This window comes from Schistocerca piceifrons, chromosome X (genome assembly GCF_021461385.2).
Source record: "Schistocerca piceifrons isolate TAMUIC-IGC-003096 chromosome X, iqSchPice1.1, whole genome shotgun sequence".
Taxonomy (NCBI): Eukaryota; Metazoa; Arthropoda; class Insecta; order Orthoptera; family Acrididae; genus Schistocerca; species Schistocerca piceifrons.
This window is the reverse complement of record NC_060149.1, coordinates 12,340,920-12,361,953: the sequence shown is the minus strand read 5'-3', so window position 1 is coordinate 12,361,953 and position 21,034 is coordinate 12,340,920. Positions and strand designations below refer to the sequence as shown.

Sequence of the window (21,034 nt, the reverse complement as noted above, 5' to 3'; positions counted from 1 at the left end):
CATACAAACTCGATTAGGACTATGTCTGGCACTATGCATAATCAAACCAACTTTCTGGTTGATGTTGTTTTATTTGTGTGTGTAGAGATGGTCTGAGCAATTTATTTTTAGACTTACTGCTATAAATAATTTTGTCTTTCTTCTATTTTAACATGATTATAAACTGTTCTTGAATTTCCTGATGCTAAAAGTGCATTTTTCCAGGAATTTTGAGTATTCTTGGCCTCTAGGCTGTCTGCTTGAAGTAAATGTTTTGGCCATCCAGTTTTATCTGCTGCAGGCTTTCTTTCTTGCCTTCATATTGCAAATTATTACATAAAGTGTGGTTAATATGTGACAAAGTAATTAATCATAAATTTCAATTCAGTCACTGAAAAGAGTTAACTCTTTATGTTTCAGATCTAACTTGGGTTACAACAATGCTGTTTATGATGGCAAAGTTTGCCATAACTGTGTCATTCTGTGCACTTTATTCCTTCACAGCTGAAATATTTCCAACTCAACTACGGAACTCTTTACTTGGTACATGTTCTATGATTGGTCGTCTTGGGTCACTAGCAGCAACACAGACTTCAACACTGGTAAGAAATATAGTCAGTTCTCTTCCGTTCATTTTCCTGTTTCTGCAGTAAAATATTTAATAAATGAAGTCCATGTTTCTACTAGAAAAAAAACTTAGCAGATAATAACTTTGATGTCAACAAGAAATTAAACTCTAAACGCAATCGCGAAAACGCGTACTCGGGCCACTGGTAATACTAGGTGGCCCGGAGTCGCTTTCTAAAGAGGCCCCCACTGGGGCCACCGCCGCGGATGACTCTCCATCTCCGAATAGGTACGCTGGCAAGCGCGACATCTGACGTACAATGGCTGGGCGGGCCGCGTGGTCCGCTGGTATAATGAGGCCTTTCGGTCCAAGGTGGTACGTAAAAAGCAGTTGTATCTTTATGGAGATACAAACATTGGCAAATCCACCCTTATTGAAAAAGTTATTTCCCGGAAACAACATATGTACTTGCCATTCTGTTCCGAATTCGGATTTGGTGGGTACGATAGCCGCATTCATCATGTAATTTTATTTGAGGAATTCGATTGGCTGCGTTGGCGCCCATATGCATCTATATTGAAAAGAATTGTTGAAGGGCGTCCCGTTACTGTGAATGTTAAGAATAAGCCGGGATTGACTATTAAACATCGTGGACTTGTCATATTTGTGTCAAACGAGTTTAATGTAGGCGATGAAGCATTAATATCTAGACTTCATGTAGTACATGCGGATTGCCATATAGTGCATTGTTTAAATGTTAAGGAGGAGATGGCATCGGACACGTCGGATGTTGAGGCCGAAGAGGACGTTGTATGCACATCCGTAATTATCCTGACGACCTACGCCTGGCCTTCCTGGTACCTACCAATCAGCAGCGTATCGACGATCTTGCCTTAACGTTTTATGGCAATAAAATTAATTATTCGGCGGCTGTAATTGTTCTTGAAGAACTTTGGTTTTACAAACCCAACTTGGAAGAATTAATTGAACAATTTAGACAAGCATATAGAGAATTCGCATTTATGCCAAATGGTATAAGGTGCGCCCAGCGTTATTTTGATTTTCGTCAGGGTAGATACAGACCTCTATGGTACACATATTAGAGCCTCAGTATATATCACTCAGTCCTTCTCAGACGCACAGCCGTAGGCCATCCTAGAAAATGGCCTCACGGTCAGTGAGGTCTCCTAGTCAGGGTAGCACCACTTCTTGGCCTGAAATGATTCAAAATACTTTTCAATAAATCGCACACGTGACCAATTGTTTACCAGAAATGGGTCGGTATAATCAATGTACTGGGTACGTTCAGCCCATCGGCGTATACGAACATTAAACGAAAAGGCCGATTCTTCCTCTCACTATATTGTGTGTACATTTTTCTTTGTATCTCTGAAACTTAAAAAAAGAGCAGAATGGAATACAGCTAATGGAAGGAATAAAGATAACAACTCACCTTAAGTTTAGGCCTTGGATGGTTGACAGACATGTTAACAAGCTTGAAATTGTTGCTCTACTTGTAACTGTTAGGGAATGTCCTTCCTCAGAGTTAGATACGTGTATAAGTAGGAAGGTGGCTGAGGGAAGTATTCTGCACTAAGGGGGGGGGGGATACTTTACAAATGTTGCTGGATTTTTCCCTCTATGTGCTGTCATCTCAGCACTAGGAAGACAATAAGTTGCTGCACATGCATGACAGAGTTGTTACTTGGTTAATTTCCATCATTCCAGTGTAAATGCTATGCACCCAGTAAGCAAAGTACTACAGCTTTTGAAGAAAATACATTTGTCTGCCACTATGACAGAATCTTCGCAGACACCAGCAAATAGAAAACATTTGGAAATTAATGGACGAACCAAGACAACAGTGCTAAGAAAAAAATGGTTCAAATGGCTCTGAGCACTATGGGACTTAACATCAGGATCAGTGCTAAGATAAAATTTTAACAGCAGCTCATATGAACAAAAATTGGAGATGACAAACTGTAATGAAGTGTACATGTACCACTATTTTACCTGTGCTCATATCAATTCAATGGGGCTGTAATGGCCATTGTACAGTAGTAATCTAGTAACATGGTGCCCACATAGTTTTGTTATTTTGTCTATTTCACAAGGACAGTTGGCAAGTTTGTGGATATTGACAGCAGCAACTTTTTTCATGTCTGACAAGATGTGGTAGATCTCATTGCATGGTAACCAGTTAATAATATGAGGTTTCCAGGGTGCATTGCAGGAGCTTTGTTGGTTTCTACTAAGTGAATGCTAGCTTGTCCATCACAGTAGTCAAACTTGGGGAGGTATGGTTATAACTGGTTAAAAAAAAATTCACAACTGTGCACATCTTATTACAATAGTTATCTCACAAGCTTACTGTGAGGACACACCCCAAACCCCTCTTAAAATTTTCAGACTGCCAAGCCTATCATTTATTTTTATCACACTGATCATGTATGGTTCTGGCTGACATATATTTTGGCAGTGTAAGACCCAAGATGTTTCACTGTCTCAAATCTCTTGCATTATTTTTTGTAGGTGCAAGATCACTCCTCTCCGTAAGTAATTTTCTTGAATCAATCATCTCAAGATGATTGAAGCAATTAGCCTCTAATATTTGTAACGTCTTGCATTGACTGCCATTAGTAACCACAGCCTCTTCCAAATGCAGAACTAAGATTTATGCAGTTATGTATTCAGCTTTAGAATTGATATCAAATATTGTGCATTGGAAAATGTTTTAGTAAAATTGACTAAGTTGACCACTTTCCCCTTACAATTTCATCACTTTTGTGGCGTTTTAAAAAAAATCTTTTCCACTAGCTTTAATAATACGTGTTCCATTAGGTTGCATGGTTTTCGGTCCTAAACCACACACTTTATTTGCTCTCACTTGACAGTTGGCAGTGATGGGGCAGGTATCACATGGGAATGCATCATGTGCTTGTGACACTTTATTCAAGAACTTATGCACATAGAACTTTATGTTGCTACTGATTATGGATTGAAGGAGGCTAAACACTGAGGTCATCAGTCTCCTATTAACCTCCCACCCACAGGATGGAATCAGTGTACACCATGTGGCATCTGGAGTAAATTCTATGAGCAAAATTTCAAAATATCTGCATAATGTGTATCTGAGGTGGGACATGGATGACAGTCTGGTATTCATCTAATGGAATGTAGGAAAACACCTGAATCCACATGCAGGTTGTTCTGCACACTGGTCCTTATTGTTAATTTGCTGGACAGATCTGAACCTGTTCCATTGTGCCTCCCTGTCCTGCAAGAGGGTGCTTTATGAACGTGGCAATCCAGGTGTGTATACCATTGTAGTTCTAGCTTGCTTGCATAGCACTTGGCTTTTTTCCTTTCTCATTACCCATGATGAATACAATAATGGTAGGCTTCGTTTGGGTGCAGAACAGACTGAAATGCAGAACAATATTGGCAGTAGCATCACATGGTCTACTGTCAGCTGCTACTGTGCACCTCTCCACCACCTACCTTCTTAACTGTACAGGATTCTAACACAAACCTGGTACCAATATCTTTTCCCTCCTTCCCTGATCCATTCATGAATGGCATTAGGTGAGAACGACTATCACTAGTGCTCTATATGAGCTTTATTTTTGCTGATTTTCTGATTGTGATCTTTTTCCAAGGTTTGTGCAGAATGAGGTAATATGTTGCCAAACACATCATGGAACATACTCAGAATTTCAATAATAAACCTGTCCACAATGCACAACACTTCACTTGTAAGCATTTGACACTGGAGCTTGTTGACTTCTGTAACACTCTCAAACCAAGTAAATAATCTCGCATTGAAATATGCTACTCTTCATTGGATCTTCTTGAGCTTTCTATTAGTCCAACATGGTAAAGATTCCAGACTGCTGAATAAAACTTGAGAATCAGCTGGAAGAGCATTTTAGAAGGCATTTTTTCCCAGATGAATTACAGTTCCTCAAAATTCTTCCAATGAATTTCTGCCTGGCATGTGGTTTTCCTACCATTGGTTTTATGTGGTCACTCCACTTTAGGTCTCTTCAGCTGATTACTCCTATGTATTAGATTAGATGTTCTTTTCATTCCATGAGATCTGTAGTGAGGAGATCCTCCAAAATGAAGAACAAGTCAGAAAACAAAAATACACAATAAATATTTACAATGTAGAGCAGATATTCTAATGTACCTTCCAAAGATCCCAAATGAAATAATCCTCATGGATGTGGAGCACATACAAAAATCTAACACATTTTTATTCAAAAGATAACAACAAACTTGTTACAAAGCGTATTAATGTCCCATACACTGAAGTACATATGATTATAAAAACAAAGATGAGGTGACTTACCGAACGAAAGCGCTGGCAGGTCGATAGACACACAAACATACACACAAAATTCAAGCTTTCGCAACAAACTGTTGCCTCATCAGGAAAGAGGGAAGGAGAGGGGAAGACGAAAGGAAGTGGGTTTTAAGGGAGAGGGTAAGGAGTCATTCCAATCCCGGGAGCGGAAAGACTTACCTTAGGGGGAAGAAAGGACAGGTATTCACTCGCACACACGCACATATATGTGCGTGTGTGCGAGTGAATACCTGTCCTTTCTTCCCCCTAAGGTAAGTCTTTCCGCTCCCGGGATTGGAATGACTCCTTACCCTCTCCCTTAAAACCCACTTCCTTTCGTCTTCCCCTCTCCTTCCCTCTTTCCTGATGAGGCAACAGTTTGTTGCGAAAGCTTGAATTTTGTGTGTATGTTTGTGTTTGTTTGTTTGTGTGTCTATCGACCTGCCAGCGCTTTCGTTCAGTAAGTCACCTCATCTTTGTTTTTATAATTTTTCCCACGTGGAATGTTTCCTTCTATTATATTGAAGTACATATGATAATTCTTTTACCATTGTAGCCATGCATCATCAAATAGGAAAAAACATTTATTTACAATAATTTCATCACTGCATTGAATCTATACAGAAGTCAGACTCTACAGAGTGCTCACATTGTGATATTACGTATTAGTAGCACATATGCATCAGTTGGTTCTGCCAAGAAATTCGTCAATGGAGTAAAAGGAGTTGGCCACCAATAAAGGCTCCTCTTCAACTGAACTTTAACAGTTGTTAAATTTTTTTATGGCTGCTGGCAAGTTGTTGAAAATCTGTGTTCCAAAATAATAGGTGCATTTCTGGAGTGATATTAGTGACTTTAAATCTTTGTGAATATTATTCTTATCCCTAGCACTGATTCCATGAACTGAGCTGTTGATTTGAAAGAGAGATGTGTTCTGAATGACATATTTCATTGAGGAATAAATATATAGGAATTAGTAGTTAGTATCCCTAGTTTCCTAAACAGGTCTCTGCAGGACATTCTTGGGCTCACATCACACACAATTCTTATTACATGTGTAAGAACTCAGAAAAATTGGGCTTGGCTTGGAGATACCCTGAAAAATCATCCTGTGTGATAATATGGAATGAAAGTAAGCAAAATGTGCTAGCTTTTTATTTTTATATCACATATGTCCACTGCAAATAGAAGTTTGTTCATCCCAGTGGAATTTGTTTTGAAGGTGTATTTACAAGACTGTAACACTTTCAACTTCTTATATCTGGTTGTCATCATATTTTAGACACATACTGGTGGAAATCCTCTAACTAATTTTGAACTTCAAATATTGCGTTTTTTCAAAGTTTAGTGACAAAGAATTAGCTAGGAATCATATATTTACCTACATGAAAATTTCATTAGAGGATCTTTCTAAGATTATACTCAGTTTTCTGTTCATTAAAATGTTTTTCTCATTTGCAAACTGATGAAGCTTTACTGATGAAAGGTCATTGATACACACAAGAAAAAATAATGGCTCTAAAATGGAATCTTGTGGGACATCACATGTAATAAGTTACCAGCTGGATGGTGCCTGATAGCTTATTACAATCACCTTTCTATTGACATCACTTGTTTTCTGTCAGATGTATAGGATTTCAACCATTTTGCAGAATTTCCTGTTTCATCTTAATATTTTAGTTTACTTGAAAAACTATTGTGGTTTACCTAGTCAAATACCTCTTACAGATCACAAAATATGCCTGAGCTTGTAATTTACTGTCTAATGAATTAAATTCTATCTCTATGTTTATATAGCCTTCTCAATACTGGAATGCTTTAGAAATTCAAGCTGTGACTTTAATAGTATATTATTTATTGTCAGATGGTGAAGAAGTTGGTTGTACATTACCTTCTCAAAAATTTTCAAATATGTTGGAAAAATTAAATTGATTGGAAATGCTATGGTATTCCTTCATCACCTTTCTTAAACTAAGGATAAACTTCAGCATATCTCAAGTGTTCAGGAAATGTTCCAAAATTATTTATTGCACAGATAATTTAATATGTTACTAAACTCAGAAGCACACTCTTCAGTTAATTTTGTTGATATTTTATTATAACCACTAGGAGTATTTTATTTTTAAAGATTTTGTAGTGAACATTACTTCTACTGGAATAGTGATGAGCATATTTATGTTACTGAAGTTGTTTTGTACTGACTGGTCTGAAATATTCCATTGTGGTATTTACTGAGCCATACAACCACATAGTTTCAGTAACAATTATGAAATGCTTGTTAAAAAGTTTTGCAATACTTCACACATCTGTTACCAATGTCTCATTTACTCTTAATGCTATCTGCTCTTACCCACATCTGATTCTGCCAGTCTCCTCCTACACTCTTTCCCACACCGTCTTTATTTGGTTATCTGGTGTGGTTATATTTTCCTTATAATGCATTTGCTTTGATGTCCATATTATTCTCATTAATATTTTACAGTATGTCTTATAATGATCTATAGCTGTTGCTGACTGACAGATATAGTTCTTTTGTTGTACAAGATACCTTGTTTAATCTGGGTTAGTTTTGGGAGAAAACAGTTTCAAAATAAGGTAAAGACATAATTAATAAACATGTTGTATTTTTCATTTGTACTGTGAGAACTGTATAAATCACTCTGATTCACATTGTTGAGGAGTATTCTAAAACAATCACTTTTTTCCTTACTGACTACCCTATTTAATTCAGTTTTAGTACATTTTATATCTGGTTCAGTATTAACATTTAACAAATGGAACAGCATATCATGGTTTACAAAGACACTGACTACTGGTTTTGTAGTATAATGTTGTTCATTAGGTCTTCCTATAAAGATATTATCAATAGCTGTTTTTGAACAGTTGGTTACCCTGCTTCGGAAATTTACAGCAAAAATTAGGTTGAATGATAGTGTTGCCGACAGTAATAAATTTTTACTTGAAGAGTTTTTAAGATAAACTATATTATAATTATGACAAACCACTATTTCTTTGTTTCTTGCTGTTGTATAGGCCAATAAAGCTTTCAGGTTATTTATGAACAGATTAAAATTACCTACAGGAGGTCAGTACACACTTACTATTATGAATGATTTATTATGAAATTCTTCTGTCACACTTGCTTCCATATGCTGCTCTTGACAAAATGTATGAATGTCTATGTTCTTAAGTTTATGCCAATTCCTGATTAATGTGGTGACAACCCCTCCTTTCTCCATTTCTGCTGTACAAAAGGGAGATGCTAACGTAAATCCTGTAACACTAAATACATCTCTACCAGCTGTCACATGATGATCAAATAAGTACATTCTATCAATGGAGTCTGATGACTCTTCTTCAACAATGCAGATAAGTAGTTAGCAGTGTTCAATATTGTAGTTCACCAATTTTATTTCTTGTCCTCTAACACTTTGATGAAATAAAGATACAACAATAGTTTAATTGAACAGTAGTGCATCTCTTAACCCTTTTAAGTGGAATATGTTAGATTTATTTACATTTAAGATGAACTGCCATTCTGTGCACTAAGTATCAATCCTCTGTATGTATTCCTGCATTTCACTACAGTTTCTGGCATGCAACCTTCGTATACAGAACAGCATTATCCACAAATAGTCTTACCTAGCCACCACTGTTATCCTCTAGATCATAACAGTGTTGATACAAAGTTAACACTCATGTTATTGTAATAATTATTTCCATTGCTGCTGCTGCTGCTACAAACATTGCTGAAATCCTTACATTAAATGTATAACATAATGAAAATTTCTAAAAGGAATCCTCATTATATGCAAGAGAAGATATTACCGTAACCCATTCAGGTAAAGCAAATGAATATATGCATAACAAGATAAACGTAGTATACTTACACAATTTAAGTTTTGTTTTGAAAACTGTGTATGTGTGTGTGTGTGTATGTGTGTGTGTGTGTGTGTGTGTGTGTGTGTGTGTGTGTGTGTGTGTGTAGACTATTTTTATCTATTTCTACATCTATTCATTTATTTTATGTAAATAAATTTGGACCTTACTATCTTCTCTTGCATCTAACCAGGCATCCTTTTAGAAATTTTCATTACTTACACAGTTCATGTAAGGGTTTCAGCTGTGTTTGAGAAAAAGCAACCTCAACAACAACAGCAGCAATAATAATAATAATAATAATAATAATAATACAGCAGTAACAGTGAAATAATTATTACAGTATTGTCAGACCTCTCAGTGAAATCAGCACATTTCTCGGTATATAACTTTGGTATCGACTGAGCATAATTTTGTACTAGCAAATTATGGCAGCTGTAATGGAAGGATCAAATTGCATTAAAATGGGAAAGACCAATTAAGACCAAGCACAGGAAATAGAAGATAAAAACACTTCAGGAATGTGGAGCTGTTGAGAGAGATGTTGCCAGCTGGACAGAGATTTCGAAGCTACTTCAGTGATATTCTACATAATTTGAAAAACAGACTGACAAAGCTTTTAAATCTCATGAGACCTTCCTTTTTGAATTTTAGAATTCACATCTGCTAATTTTCTTCCTATGATTTTACAACATAGCAATATATTTCTACATTGACACTATACAGTGCTCCCTGCCGCCGTTGGATAAGCAGCTGAGCAGCAAGTCGTATACTCCTAGCTCACTCGTTTGTTACATAGTTTAATTCTTAATTTCTTTGCGTGTTTTTGGTACTTGCATTGTTTAATTCATAAATTTCGGGCGTATTAAAGTATTTGAGAGTTGTAGCATCGCGTTTTAGTACCTGAATAGTGTAATTTCGCTTAGTCTCCTTCCGCCGCCGAGCAGTGTCAGCAGTGCGCAAGTAGCAGCATTACTGCATTTACTAGGCAATCTTGTATTTTAATAACCATTTAAATTTTGTCGATTTGTTTGCGCTCTCTGTAGATTAGTTCAGACGTTCTTTGCAAAACAGTTTTTAGCATGGATAGGGACTGCAACTGCTGTGTTCGGATGCAGGCTGAGTTGGCATCCCTTCGCTCCCAGCTTCAGGCAGTGTTGGCTTCGGTCACACAGCTTGAGGCTGTTGCCAATGGGCATCACTGTGGGGGTCCGGATGGGGGTTTGTCGGGGACGGCCAGCTCGTCCCACGCATCCCCTGATCGGACTAAGACTGTGGTTGCCCGGGATACTGCCCGCATTGAGGCTGATCCCTCACCTGTGGTAGAGTGGGAGGTCGTTTCAAGGTGTGGCAGGGGGCGAAAGACATTCTGGAGGGCTGAACAGAAAGCCTCTCCAGTTTGTCTGACGAACCGGTTTCAGGCTCTGTCTCAGGCTGATACTGATCTTCGGCCTGACATGGCTGCTTGTCCTGTTCCTGAGGTTGCCCCTCAGTCTGCAAGATCCGGGCAGTTGCAGAGGGTGGGCTTACTGGTAGTTGGGAGCTCCAACGTCAGGCGCGTAATGGGGCCCCTTAGGGAAATGGCAGCAAGAGAGGGGAAGAAAACCAATGTGCACTCCGTGTGCATACCGGGGGGAGTCATTCCAGATGTGGAAAGGGTCCTTCCGGATGCCATGAAGAGTACAGGGTGCACCCATCAGCAGGTGGTCGCTCATGTCGGCACCAATGATGTGTGTCGCTATGGATCGGAGGAAATCCTCTCTGGCTTCCGGCGGCTATCTGATTTGGTGAAGACTGCCAGTCTCGCTAGCGGGATGAAAGCAGAGCTCACCATCTGCAGCATCGTCGACAGGACTGACTGCGGACCTTTGGTACAGAGCCGAGTGGAGGGTCTGAATCAGAGGCTGAGACGGTTCTGCGACCGTGTGGGCTGCAGATTCCTCGACTTGCGCCATAGGGTGGTGGGGTTTCAGGTTCCGCTGGATAGGTCAGGAGTCCACTACACGCAACATGCGGCTACACGGGTAGCAGGGGTTGTGTGGCGTGGGCTGGGCGGTTTTTTAGGTTAGATGGCCTTGGGCAAGTACAGAAAGGGCAACAGCCTCAAAGGGTGTGGGGCAAAGTCAGGATGTGCGGGGACCAAGCAGCAATCGGTATTGTAATTGTCAACTGTCGAAGCTGCGTTGGTAAAGTACCGGAACTTCAAGCGCTGATAGAAAGCACCGAAGCTGAAATCGTTATAGGTACAGAAAGCTGGCTTAAGCCAGAGATAAATTCTGCCGAAATTTTTACAAAGGTACAGACGGTGTTTAGAAAGGATAGATTGCATGCAACCGGTGGTGGAGTGTTCGTCGCTGTTAGTAGTAGTTTATCCTGTAGTGAAGTAGAAGTGGATAGTTCCTGTGAATTATTATGGGTGGAGGTTACACTAAACAACCGAACTAGGTTAATAATTGGCTCCTTTTACCGACCTCCCGACTCAGCAGCATTAGTGGCAGAACAACTGAGAGAAAATTTGGAATACATTTCACATAAATTTTCTCAGCATGTTATAGTCTTAGGTGGAGATTTCAATTTACCAGATATAGACTGGGACACTCAGATGTTTAGGATGGGTGGTAGGGACAGAGCATCGAGTGATATTATACTGAGTGCACTATCCGAAAATTACCTCGAGCAATTAAACAAAGAACCGACTCGTGGAGATAACATCTTGGACCTACTGATAACAAACAGACCCGAACTTTTCGACTCTGTATGTACAGAACAGGGAATCAGTGATCATAAGGCCGTTGCAGCATCCCTGAATATGGAAGTTAATAGGAATATAAAAAAAGGGAGGAAGGTTTATCTGTTTAGCAAGAGTAATAGAAGGCGAATTTCAGACTACCTAACAGATCAAAAAGAAAATTTCTGTTCAGACACTGACAATGTTGAGTGTTTATGGAAAAAGTTCAAGGCAATCGTAAAATGCGTTTTAGACAGGTACGTGCCGAGTAAAACTGTGAGGGACGGGAAAAACCCACCGTGGTACAACAACAATGTTAGGAAACTACTGCGAAAGCAAAGAGAGCTCCACTCCAAGTTTAAACGCAGCCAAAACCTCTCAGACAAACAGAAGCTAAACGATGTCAAAGTTAGCGTAAGGAGGGCTATGCATGAAGCATTCATTGAATTCGAAAGTGAAATTCTATGTACCGACTTGACAGAAAATCCTAGGAAGTTCTGGTCTTACGTTAAATCAGTAAGTGGCTTGAAACAGCATATCCAGACACTACGGGATGATGATGGCATTGAAACAGAGGATGACACGCATAAAGCTGAAATACTAAACACCTTTTTCCAAAGCTGTTTCACAGAGGAAGACCGCACTGCAGTTCCTTCTCTAAATCCTTGCACAAACGAAAAGATGGCTGACATCGAAATAAGTGTCCAAGGAATAGAAAAGCAACTGGAATCACTCAATAGAGGAAAGTCCACTGGACCTGACGGGATACCAATTCGATTCTACACAGAGTACGCGAAAGAACTTGCCCCCCTTCTAACAGCCGTGTACCGCAAGTCTCTAGAGGAACGGAGGGTTCCAAATGATTGGAAAAGAGCACAGATAGTCCCAGTCTTCAAGAAGGGTCGTCGAGCAGATGCGCAAAACTATAGACCTACATCTCTTATGTCGATCTCTTGTAGAATTTTAGAACATGTTTTTTGCTCGCGTATCATGTCATTTCTGGAAACCCAGAATCTACTATGTAGGAATCAACATGGATTCCGGAAGCAGCGATCGTGTGAGACCCAACCGCCTTATTTGTTCATGAGACCCAGAAAATATTAGATACAGGCTCCCAGGTAGATGCTATTTTTCTTGACTTCCGGAAGGCGTTCGATACAGTTCCGCACTGTCGCCTGATAAACAAAGTAGGAGCCTACGGAATATCAGACCAGCTGTGTGGCTGGATTGAAGAGTTTTTAGCAAACAGAACACAGCATGTTGTTATCAATGGAGAGACATCTACAGACGTTAAAGTAACCTCTGGCGTGCCACAGGGGAGTGTTATGGGACCATTGCTTTTCACAATATATATAAATGACTTAGTAGATAGTGTGGGAAGTTCCATGCGGCTTTTCGCGGATGATGCTGTAGTATACAGAGAAGCTGCAGCATTAGAAAATTGTAGCGAAATGCAGGAAGATCTGCAGCGGATAGGCACTTGGTGCAGGGAGTGGCAACTGACCCTTAACATAGACAAATGTAATGTATTGCGAATACATAGAAAGAAGTATCCTTTATTGTATGATTATATGATAGCGGAACAAACACTGGTAGCAGCTACTTCTGTAAAATATCTGGGAGTATGCGTGCGGAACGATTTGAAGTGGAATGATCATATAAAATTAATTGTTGGTAAGGCGGGTACCAGGTTGAGATTCATTGGGAGAGTGCTTAGAAAATGTAGTCCATCAACAAAGGAGGTGGCTTACAAAACACTCGTTCGACCTATACTTGAGTATTGCTCATCAGTATGGGATCCGTACCAGATCGGTCTGACGGAGGAGATAGAGAAGATCCAAAGAAGAGCGGCGCGTTTCGTCACAGGGTTATTTGGTAACCGTGATAGCGTTACGGAGATGTTTAATAAACTCAAGTGGCAGACTCTGCAAGAGAGGCGCTCTGCATCGCGGTGTAGCTTGCTCGCCAGGTTTCGAGAGGGTGCGTTTCTGGATGAGGTATCGAATATATTGCTTCCCCCTACTTATACCTCCCGAGGAGATCACGAATGTAAAATTAGAGAGATTAGAGCGCGCACGGAGGCTTTCAGACAGTCGTTCTTCCCGCGAACCATACGCGACTGGAACAGGAAAGGGAGGTAATGACAGTGGCACGTAAAGTGCCCTCCGCCACACACCGTTGGGTGGCTTGCGGAGTATCAATGTAGATGTAGATGTAGATGTACAGTATGTGACAGGGTGTACATAATGTACAAGAATTATTCTACCCTCTTTATAATCGACTAGTGGCTGGTATAAGGGAAGAAAGACTCTCAATCTCTCTTCATAAGCCTAATTTCTCTAATTTTACCACTGTGGTGATTATGTGAGACGTTAGTTGGAGGAAATGCTAGTTCCTTGATTCATTTTGGAACATGAGCTCTTGGAATATTGCAACTAAGGTTCTCTGCCATGTAAAACACCTTTCTTGTAGCACCTGCAACTGCAGTTTCTTGGCATGTTTATGATACTCTCAACTTGATAACATGAACCTATGGTGAAGTGCACATGTTTTCCTTAATTATTATCTGTCTGTTCTGTTTGTTCAACTCTGTAAAGACTCCAGGCCATTAAACAATTAATCGAAGTAGTGTTTTATAAGTGACCTTTTTTCAGCAAATATGAGTCCAACATCTATTTTCCATATAGTTAGATTTATGATTGTTTCATCTGAAATCATTCTCAAAAAAACTGTTCTAAGTACCTAACAGACTTGAAGATTGTGATTGATTCCAGTGAGGTATCACTAATCACATTTTCAAATAACATCATATCTTTTTGTCTATTTATGTGCATTGCATAATGTTTATTTATGTTGAATGTCTGCTGTCAGTCTTTGTAACTGACACTGATCGTTTCTACCTTTTCTAAGAATTTCCCTATAATCTCATCATCTTTTACACAACTGTCTCTCCTGTGCAAAGACTTCCTACCTAACTAGCCTTGTGCAACATTTACTTAAGGTGATGATGCCTTCTCATTAAGAAAAATGTTCTGAGATCTGTCTTCTAGAAAGTCTTTATCATATTGCATACCAGTGTCTGTGTGGATATTATGCATGCAAGTATTTTATTTACTAATCAACTGAGGAGAAGTTTATTCAAGGATTTCTGGAAAGTAATGCCAGAACTAGATAATCCATATCAAGTCTGTTTAGAAAATAACTTTATTTTTTAAAAGTTTATTATTATTTTGTTAGATTATTGGTTCTTTTCCCCTTCAAATTACTCCCCTTTCCTATTCACACACTTTTCCCAGTGGTGTTTCCATTTTGCAAAGAAGTCCTGAATAGTTTCATTTGAGCTGCCCTTTAAGGTCTGCGACAAATTTGTTTCAGTGTCATCAGTACTCTGAAAATGGCATTCTATCAGCACTGATTTTAGTTTTGGAAATAAGAAGAAATTGCTAGGAACTAAGTCGCATGAGTATGGAGGCTGCAAGAGGACTGTAATCTTATTTTTGGCAGAAAACTGATGAACTGATAAACCTGTGTGTGTGTAGGAAAATTTTTGTACTGCAAGAACCAGGAGATGTTTTGTCACAACTCTGGTCTCTTTTTCACAGATTTTTTCATGTAACTGTTGAAAAATGCCTTGATAGTGCACATAGTTCACTGTTTCACCTCGAGGTAAGAATTCAAAATGCACAGTTCCATTAAAGTCATTAAAAAAAAATGAGCATCACTTTAACATTGGATTGAGACTTACATGCTCTTTTGCAGCATGGGAATCCTTTGCCAACCCATTCTGATGACTGAACTTAAGTCTCAATGTCATAGCCATAAACTCAGCTATTGTCTCCTGTTATTGTAATCCTTTGCCTGAATATTACATTGTCATTGACTTGTTCAAGGATTTCCCAACAAATGTCCACTCAATTTTCTTTCTGTTGTTGTGTCATCAACCAAGCAACAAATTTCTTTGCAACTTGACACATATTCAGTTTTTCTGTAAACTATCATGGCATGACCCAGCCTAGATGCCAGCCTCTTTTGCAATTTCTGTGACAGTTGTTTGGGGATTTGCTAGCACCAGATTGTTGATTTTCTGGATGTGTGAGACATGGATTGATGTGTGTGGCCTTCCTTGTCTGAGGATCATCTTCAATTGAATGACAACCACTTTTAAATCCTGAAAACCATTTGCAACATTGTGTATGACCCAGAGCATCATTTCCATAAGCTTGTTTCAAAAGCTGACGTTTTCTCCAAAAGTTTTCCATAGTTTAAAGCACAATTTTAGGTTGCATCATTTTTCAAGAAAATAGCACATTTCAAAAATTGCCACTATGACTTAAACATGTTGCATTCAAATAACAATACCACGAAAACTGTACGAGATATCAACTCTCCAAAAACATGTGGTTACAAAGGAAGTGATACACAAGGCATAATGTCTCTACTGGCATGTAATTCAAAATGTTTGGCTATTTTCTGAACAGGTCTCACACTTGGGAAGCAGTGTCAGAGGATAGCCTGGGGTAAAAAACCACATCCCTTACCAACCTGTATGATATGCTGTCTGAAACCGACATTGCACTTCAGTCAGTGCGATACACTTCTGTTAGAAATTATTTTCCATTCCATGTCAGCTCAAAGCATATGCAGGAGGGTCATGATCTATAGATTGTTGCTAATAAAAAAAATACAGCATATAAAATACACCCTGGAGAACTGTGGCAGAGGATAGAATGAAGAACCACATTCTCTGTGTGCATGAGTTGAGGGCTTATGCTGAAGAGGTCACCTCAACAACAACTGGCAGCACAGAGCGCAACCAGCTCCAAATTTTGTCTCTGGTAGAAAAAATGATGCCTGTCCCTTGGATGATGAAGTCATGACTTATCTCTTCTGACAATTGGCAGAGGAGATGAAAACAACTAACTTTCCTTTTTACTGAAACTCTCAATCTCAAGCAGTGTTTCTAGAAATGACCATGGACCATTTGTTTTTGAGCTGAGTGGAAAGGTTGAAGCATAAACAGCGGAGACCAAGAACTGCAGGGCCCCCCTTTGGGACAGTCTCATGATGGATATATGTTAGACTTGTTGGCAACAAACAAATCCAACCTCTTTGATGCTATTCATATAGAGATTAGGAACAGTGACCACAATGTAGTTTTGGTGGCAGCTTGTACTGGTACGAAAATAGATGTGTTATACATTAGTGTAGTGTCTGTATTTGACAGTGTGTATAAAGTTCTATGCAGATGTCTGAAGTAACAGACACTGCTGATGATTTTTAGCCATATTAAGCCATGAAATTTATTCACAACTTGCAAATATGGTACCAACATAGCTATCCAATTTACTGAAAACAAATGAAAATTTGTGCCAGATCACAACTCAAACCTGGATTCCCTGCTTCACATGCATGCATGTCTGAAGGAAAATTGCATCAAAATTTAAAAATACTATCAAACACAGACAGTGCACTAATGTATTTCATGCAAAGTCAAGCTAATCTGATGAAAGAACTATATAAGTCTGTCCCTGTGTAGGAATCACATCATTGTGTGAGCACTATGTGTAGCAGACACTGGGCCATATGGAATTTTGGATCTGTTTGTGAAGCATGCTCAGATAACTGTCATTGTTCAGGCAACCACTTGCATAAAATGGGAAATCATGGTTTGAGTCCTGGTCCAGCACCAATTTTCATTTGGTTTTAGTAAATTCTATAGCCGTTGTAGTACCATACTCGCAATTTGCAAAAGCATTTTGTGATAAAATACATACGGTTAAAATTTAAGCAGGAAAGTCAGGATATTTTACAACATTAACGAATAGATTATAAATGTGAATGTGCAAAAATAAAATACAGCAATGGCATGTACAAACCGACATAGTCTTTCAATGAAAATGGCTATTTATACATCATGTTTATGATAACAGTTCAGAAATATGAGCTGCTTGTGATGTTACATTATCAGGCATTTAAAAATTTGTCATCTGAGTGGAAAGAGTGTCCAGGAAAAAATGTTAAAATTTAAATTTGGGAAGGAATTCTTGATTTCATAGCCTTTTGACCTCTGTGGTAAGTGAATTGAAAATGCTTGTGAATTTCTTTACGAATGAAAATTTCTTTTCAATCTTCAGCAACTTCTGGTAGCCAGTTGTGGTTTTATATCCATAATGCTACACGGAGATTTTTCTTTGCGAACATGTTCTCGACCATTCTGTGCTGGAAAAAAAAAGACCTTTCTGGAGGTTCCATATACACACAAGGTTTATTACTGCATCAGTGCATACAGAGTACACGAAATGGTTACATTTACAGATCAATAGTACAAGTAGTTCTGAGGTTCCAGATATCGATCCGCGCCGAAATAACCGTGTCGGTACATGGTATAGCAACATTGCAGGCATTGACTCTGGCATCCAGTTGAACATACAGATGGCAAGTACAGTCCCGGGTTACACTGTGCCATACGTACTCGACCTGTCGACACGGTTTTGTAAGAGTTGTCAGTCGACGAGATGCGCAAGTCACTTCTCGCCCCATCATATCCCACACGTACTCGATTGGAAACGAGTTCTGAGATTGTGCTGGCCAGGGAAGTTGCTGCACATTTTGCAGAGCACATCGAATTTAATGGGCAGTGTACGGGTGGGCACTGTCCTGTCGGAACAACACATAACCTTCCTGTTGCGAGAAAAGCAAAAGAACAGGCCTAATGACATTCTGCACGGGCCAAATGCTAGTTAGCCTCCCCTAGGGAAACAGCAAAGGTGAACAAGAGTTGTAGCTTATTACACACCAGAGCAAAAGGCCCGGGGGTCCAGCAGGTCTCGGACGAATGCACTCTAAGAGACATCACTCGTCAGGTCTACATCGTACACACAAATGACCATCACTTACGTGTAGGCAGAGTCTGCTTCATTGTTGAAGACAGTGGCATACCATTCCATGTTTCAAGTGATCCTCTGACAGCACCAGTCAAGTCGTGCACATCAGTGCTGTAGTGTGAAAGGAAGACGGGCTAGAGGTGTGAGTGCCCGTGGTCCCAGTGCTAAAAACTAATTCGTAACAGTTTGTGTTGACACGGCTGGGCTCACAAGCACTCGTATCTGTAGCTGTACAATCTGACACTGCTGCCCTTACAATACAATGATCCTGGTTGGAATTTGTGTGGTGTGGATGTCCAGAACCTCATTACAGGTGTGGGAATGCTCTCACGACCACCGGTACCGGCACCATTGCACATCTGACGCAGCATATCCATCTCGTGTGGCGATTCACTAAAAAGACTGTCCCGCCACTCAGAAGGCCACAATTTGCCCCTTTCAAATTCATTCAGTTGGCTGCAGGAAGCACAGGACCATCTCTGTGGCACGGTTGCCAACTGGCTTCACCTATTTGCACCACACTCGGCCTTCTGGATGTGACCATTCCCTGTTAATGGGAAGAGACAGATAGCGCCCTGGTAGCTATGCCACAACACTATCTGTTGGTGGATCACGTTGAAATTATCATCATTCGATCTACTATATCCGAGGTGTCATATGCCTTTGTCAGATGAAAACTGACATTGTCTTTCCGAGTGTACTAACTTTCTTTTTCCGGCAGTGTGTATAAGTAATCTGTTTCCTGGTGATGTCTGTGATTTCTTTTTCATCCAGATTCCACTTTCATAATTTAGTCTTAAGATTTTTATGAGAATTTTTCTTTTCCGTTTTAGAGTGATTTTGATGTGCCTCAAATTGGCACGGTTTCAGTTGCATAAAGAGGTTATGCTTTAACACCTCTGGTGTAATATCATCATTTTTCCCTTTTGTGATACAGATTTTTTGTCATATCTGTTTCTGCTGAGTTTGTATGCTCTTTCTAGTTTTGGAAATTTGCATTTGTTAGGCTCCTGATTTAGCCACACACACTCAAAAATTTCTCCTAGATACCTGAATTTGTGTAGATTTTTCCAAATGTGTAATTGCAAGTTCATTGTTGAATCTTGATCTGGTCCATTCCATATAATGTCTCTTCTAATATGAAATTCAGAGCTTAGCTTATCCACTATTTTCTGTAGTTTCTCTGCGGATTAGATTGCCTCTGGTTTATTACTGGAGAAGATTCCAATGTCATCAGAAAATGCTGGAAAATGAATGTGACGTTTTGGAAACTTCTGGCAGTTTTTATACTTTTAATTTCATTATGCCATTTCCTGGTCATTTTTTCCAGAACTAATAAACTGAATAGTAATGATGATGATCCATCTGCTTGCCTTACCCCTGTTTTGATTTCAAATTGTTCAGAAAGTTATCCAAAAACTTTAATTATGAATGTGATATTGGGCAGAGTTTGTACAGCAGTCAGTTCCCTTCTTTTTTTTAGACATTATTTTCTTTTTGTGAGCACCAATAATACAAAAAAAAAACAGATGGTAAAATTACAAGAGAGTGACCATTCTATTAATTTAATTTTTACTTAGTTCTTTAAAACAGTTGTTAGCATGTGTGTGTTTCAGTTATATGTGAAATTCAAATCTCATTGAGAACACCACTGATATGTACCTGGACTGGTATGTGTGATCCCTCAACTGTAAAGATTGACTTTGAAATTTTGATGACAACAGTGTAAATCAGGATTATGTTGCAGACCTACTACTTTTCCACTTTCTACTTGGCAAAATATAAAAATAATCAAGGCAGAGTGTGACTGATGTTTATTTAAACTTTATCTGTATTCCAGCTCTTATTGTAAAGTTAGTGCAAGTATTGTGTTCTGCTCAGTCAACAATGAGACATAATTAAGATACAACACTGTGTGGAAAAAAAAACAAAAAAAAAAAAAAAAAGAGGAGGAGGAGGAGGAGGAGGAGGAGGAGGAGGAGGAGAAGAATGAAACATCCAGAAGGGAAAAAAGAAACAAAATGAATCTTCATGTGTTTAGAGTGTATGTCACATTACAGCAGTGATTACAAAATGGAGTTGAATTTATAAAGAAATTATCAGTATGATAGTGCACCAACTTAGGGCTGGATGTATGCACTGATTTGCTTAGGAAGGGTGTCACAAAGCTATTTTATCCTGAAACAAGCCAGCCCGCAACTCTTGTAATTGATGCCTGACGTCCTGAATACTGGTGATGAGACAGAGTTGACATCCAAACTGCTCCCAAACATTCTATTAGGGACAGATCCAGGGATCTTGCTGGCCATATGAGTACCTCCTGTAAAGTGGCACCTCGATACCATCACACGAGAGGTAACACACGATCCAGGATCTCCGAAACGTACCATTGTACCATCAGAGTTCCCTCGATCACTAACAGCTGACACCTGAAGTCACATCCAGTGGCTCCACACGATGTGACACAAAGAGTAACACTGCTTGCTTCTCCAAAATATTACATGTATGGGACCTCTTCCCAGGTAATTGTTATACCTGATGACTGTGGACAGCTGGGGTGTTGCAGAACCATGAGTCATTGCTGAAAACAATGTGATGCAATCAGTAGTCTGACTCCCAGAATGGAATTATTTCAAATGCAGCTGTCT

At 39.3% G+C, this 21,034-nt stretch overlaps 1 protein-coding gene across 1 annotated transcript in view; it reads left to right on the top strand.

The window, feature by feature from the left end:
* The window catches only part of LOC124721805 (organic cation transporter protein-like), a 547,381-nt gene that overhangs the window by 490,308 nt on the left and 36,039 nt on the right, over window positions 1–21,034 (top strand). The window contains exon 11 of the mRNA XM_047246926.1: window positions 400–581. Coding sequence (XP_047102882.1) covers window positions 400–581 — 182 coding nt within the window. The remainder of the gene's footprint in view (window positions 1–399; window positions 582–21,034) is intronic.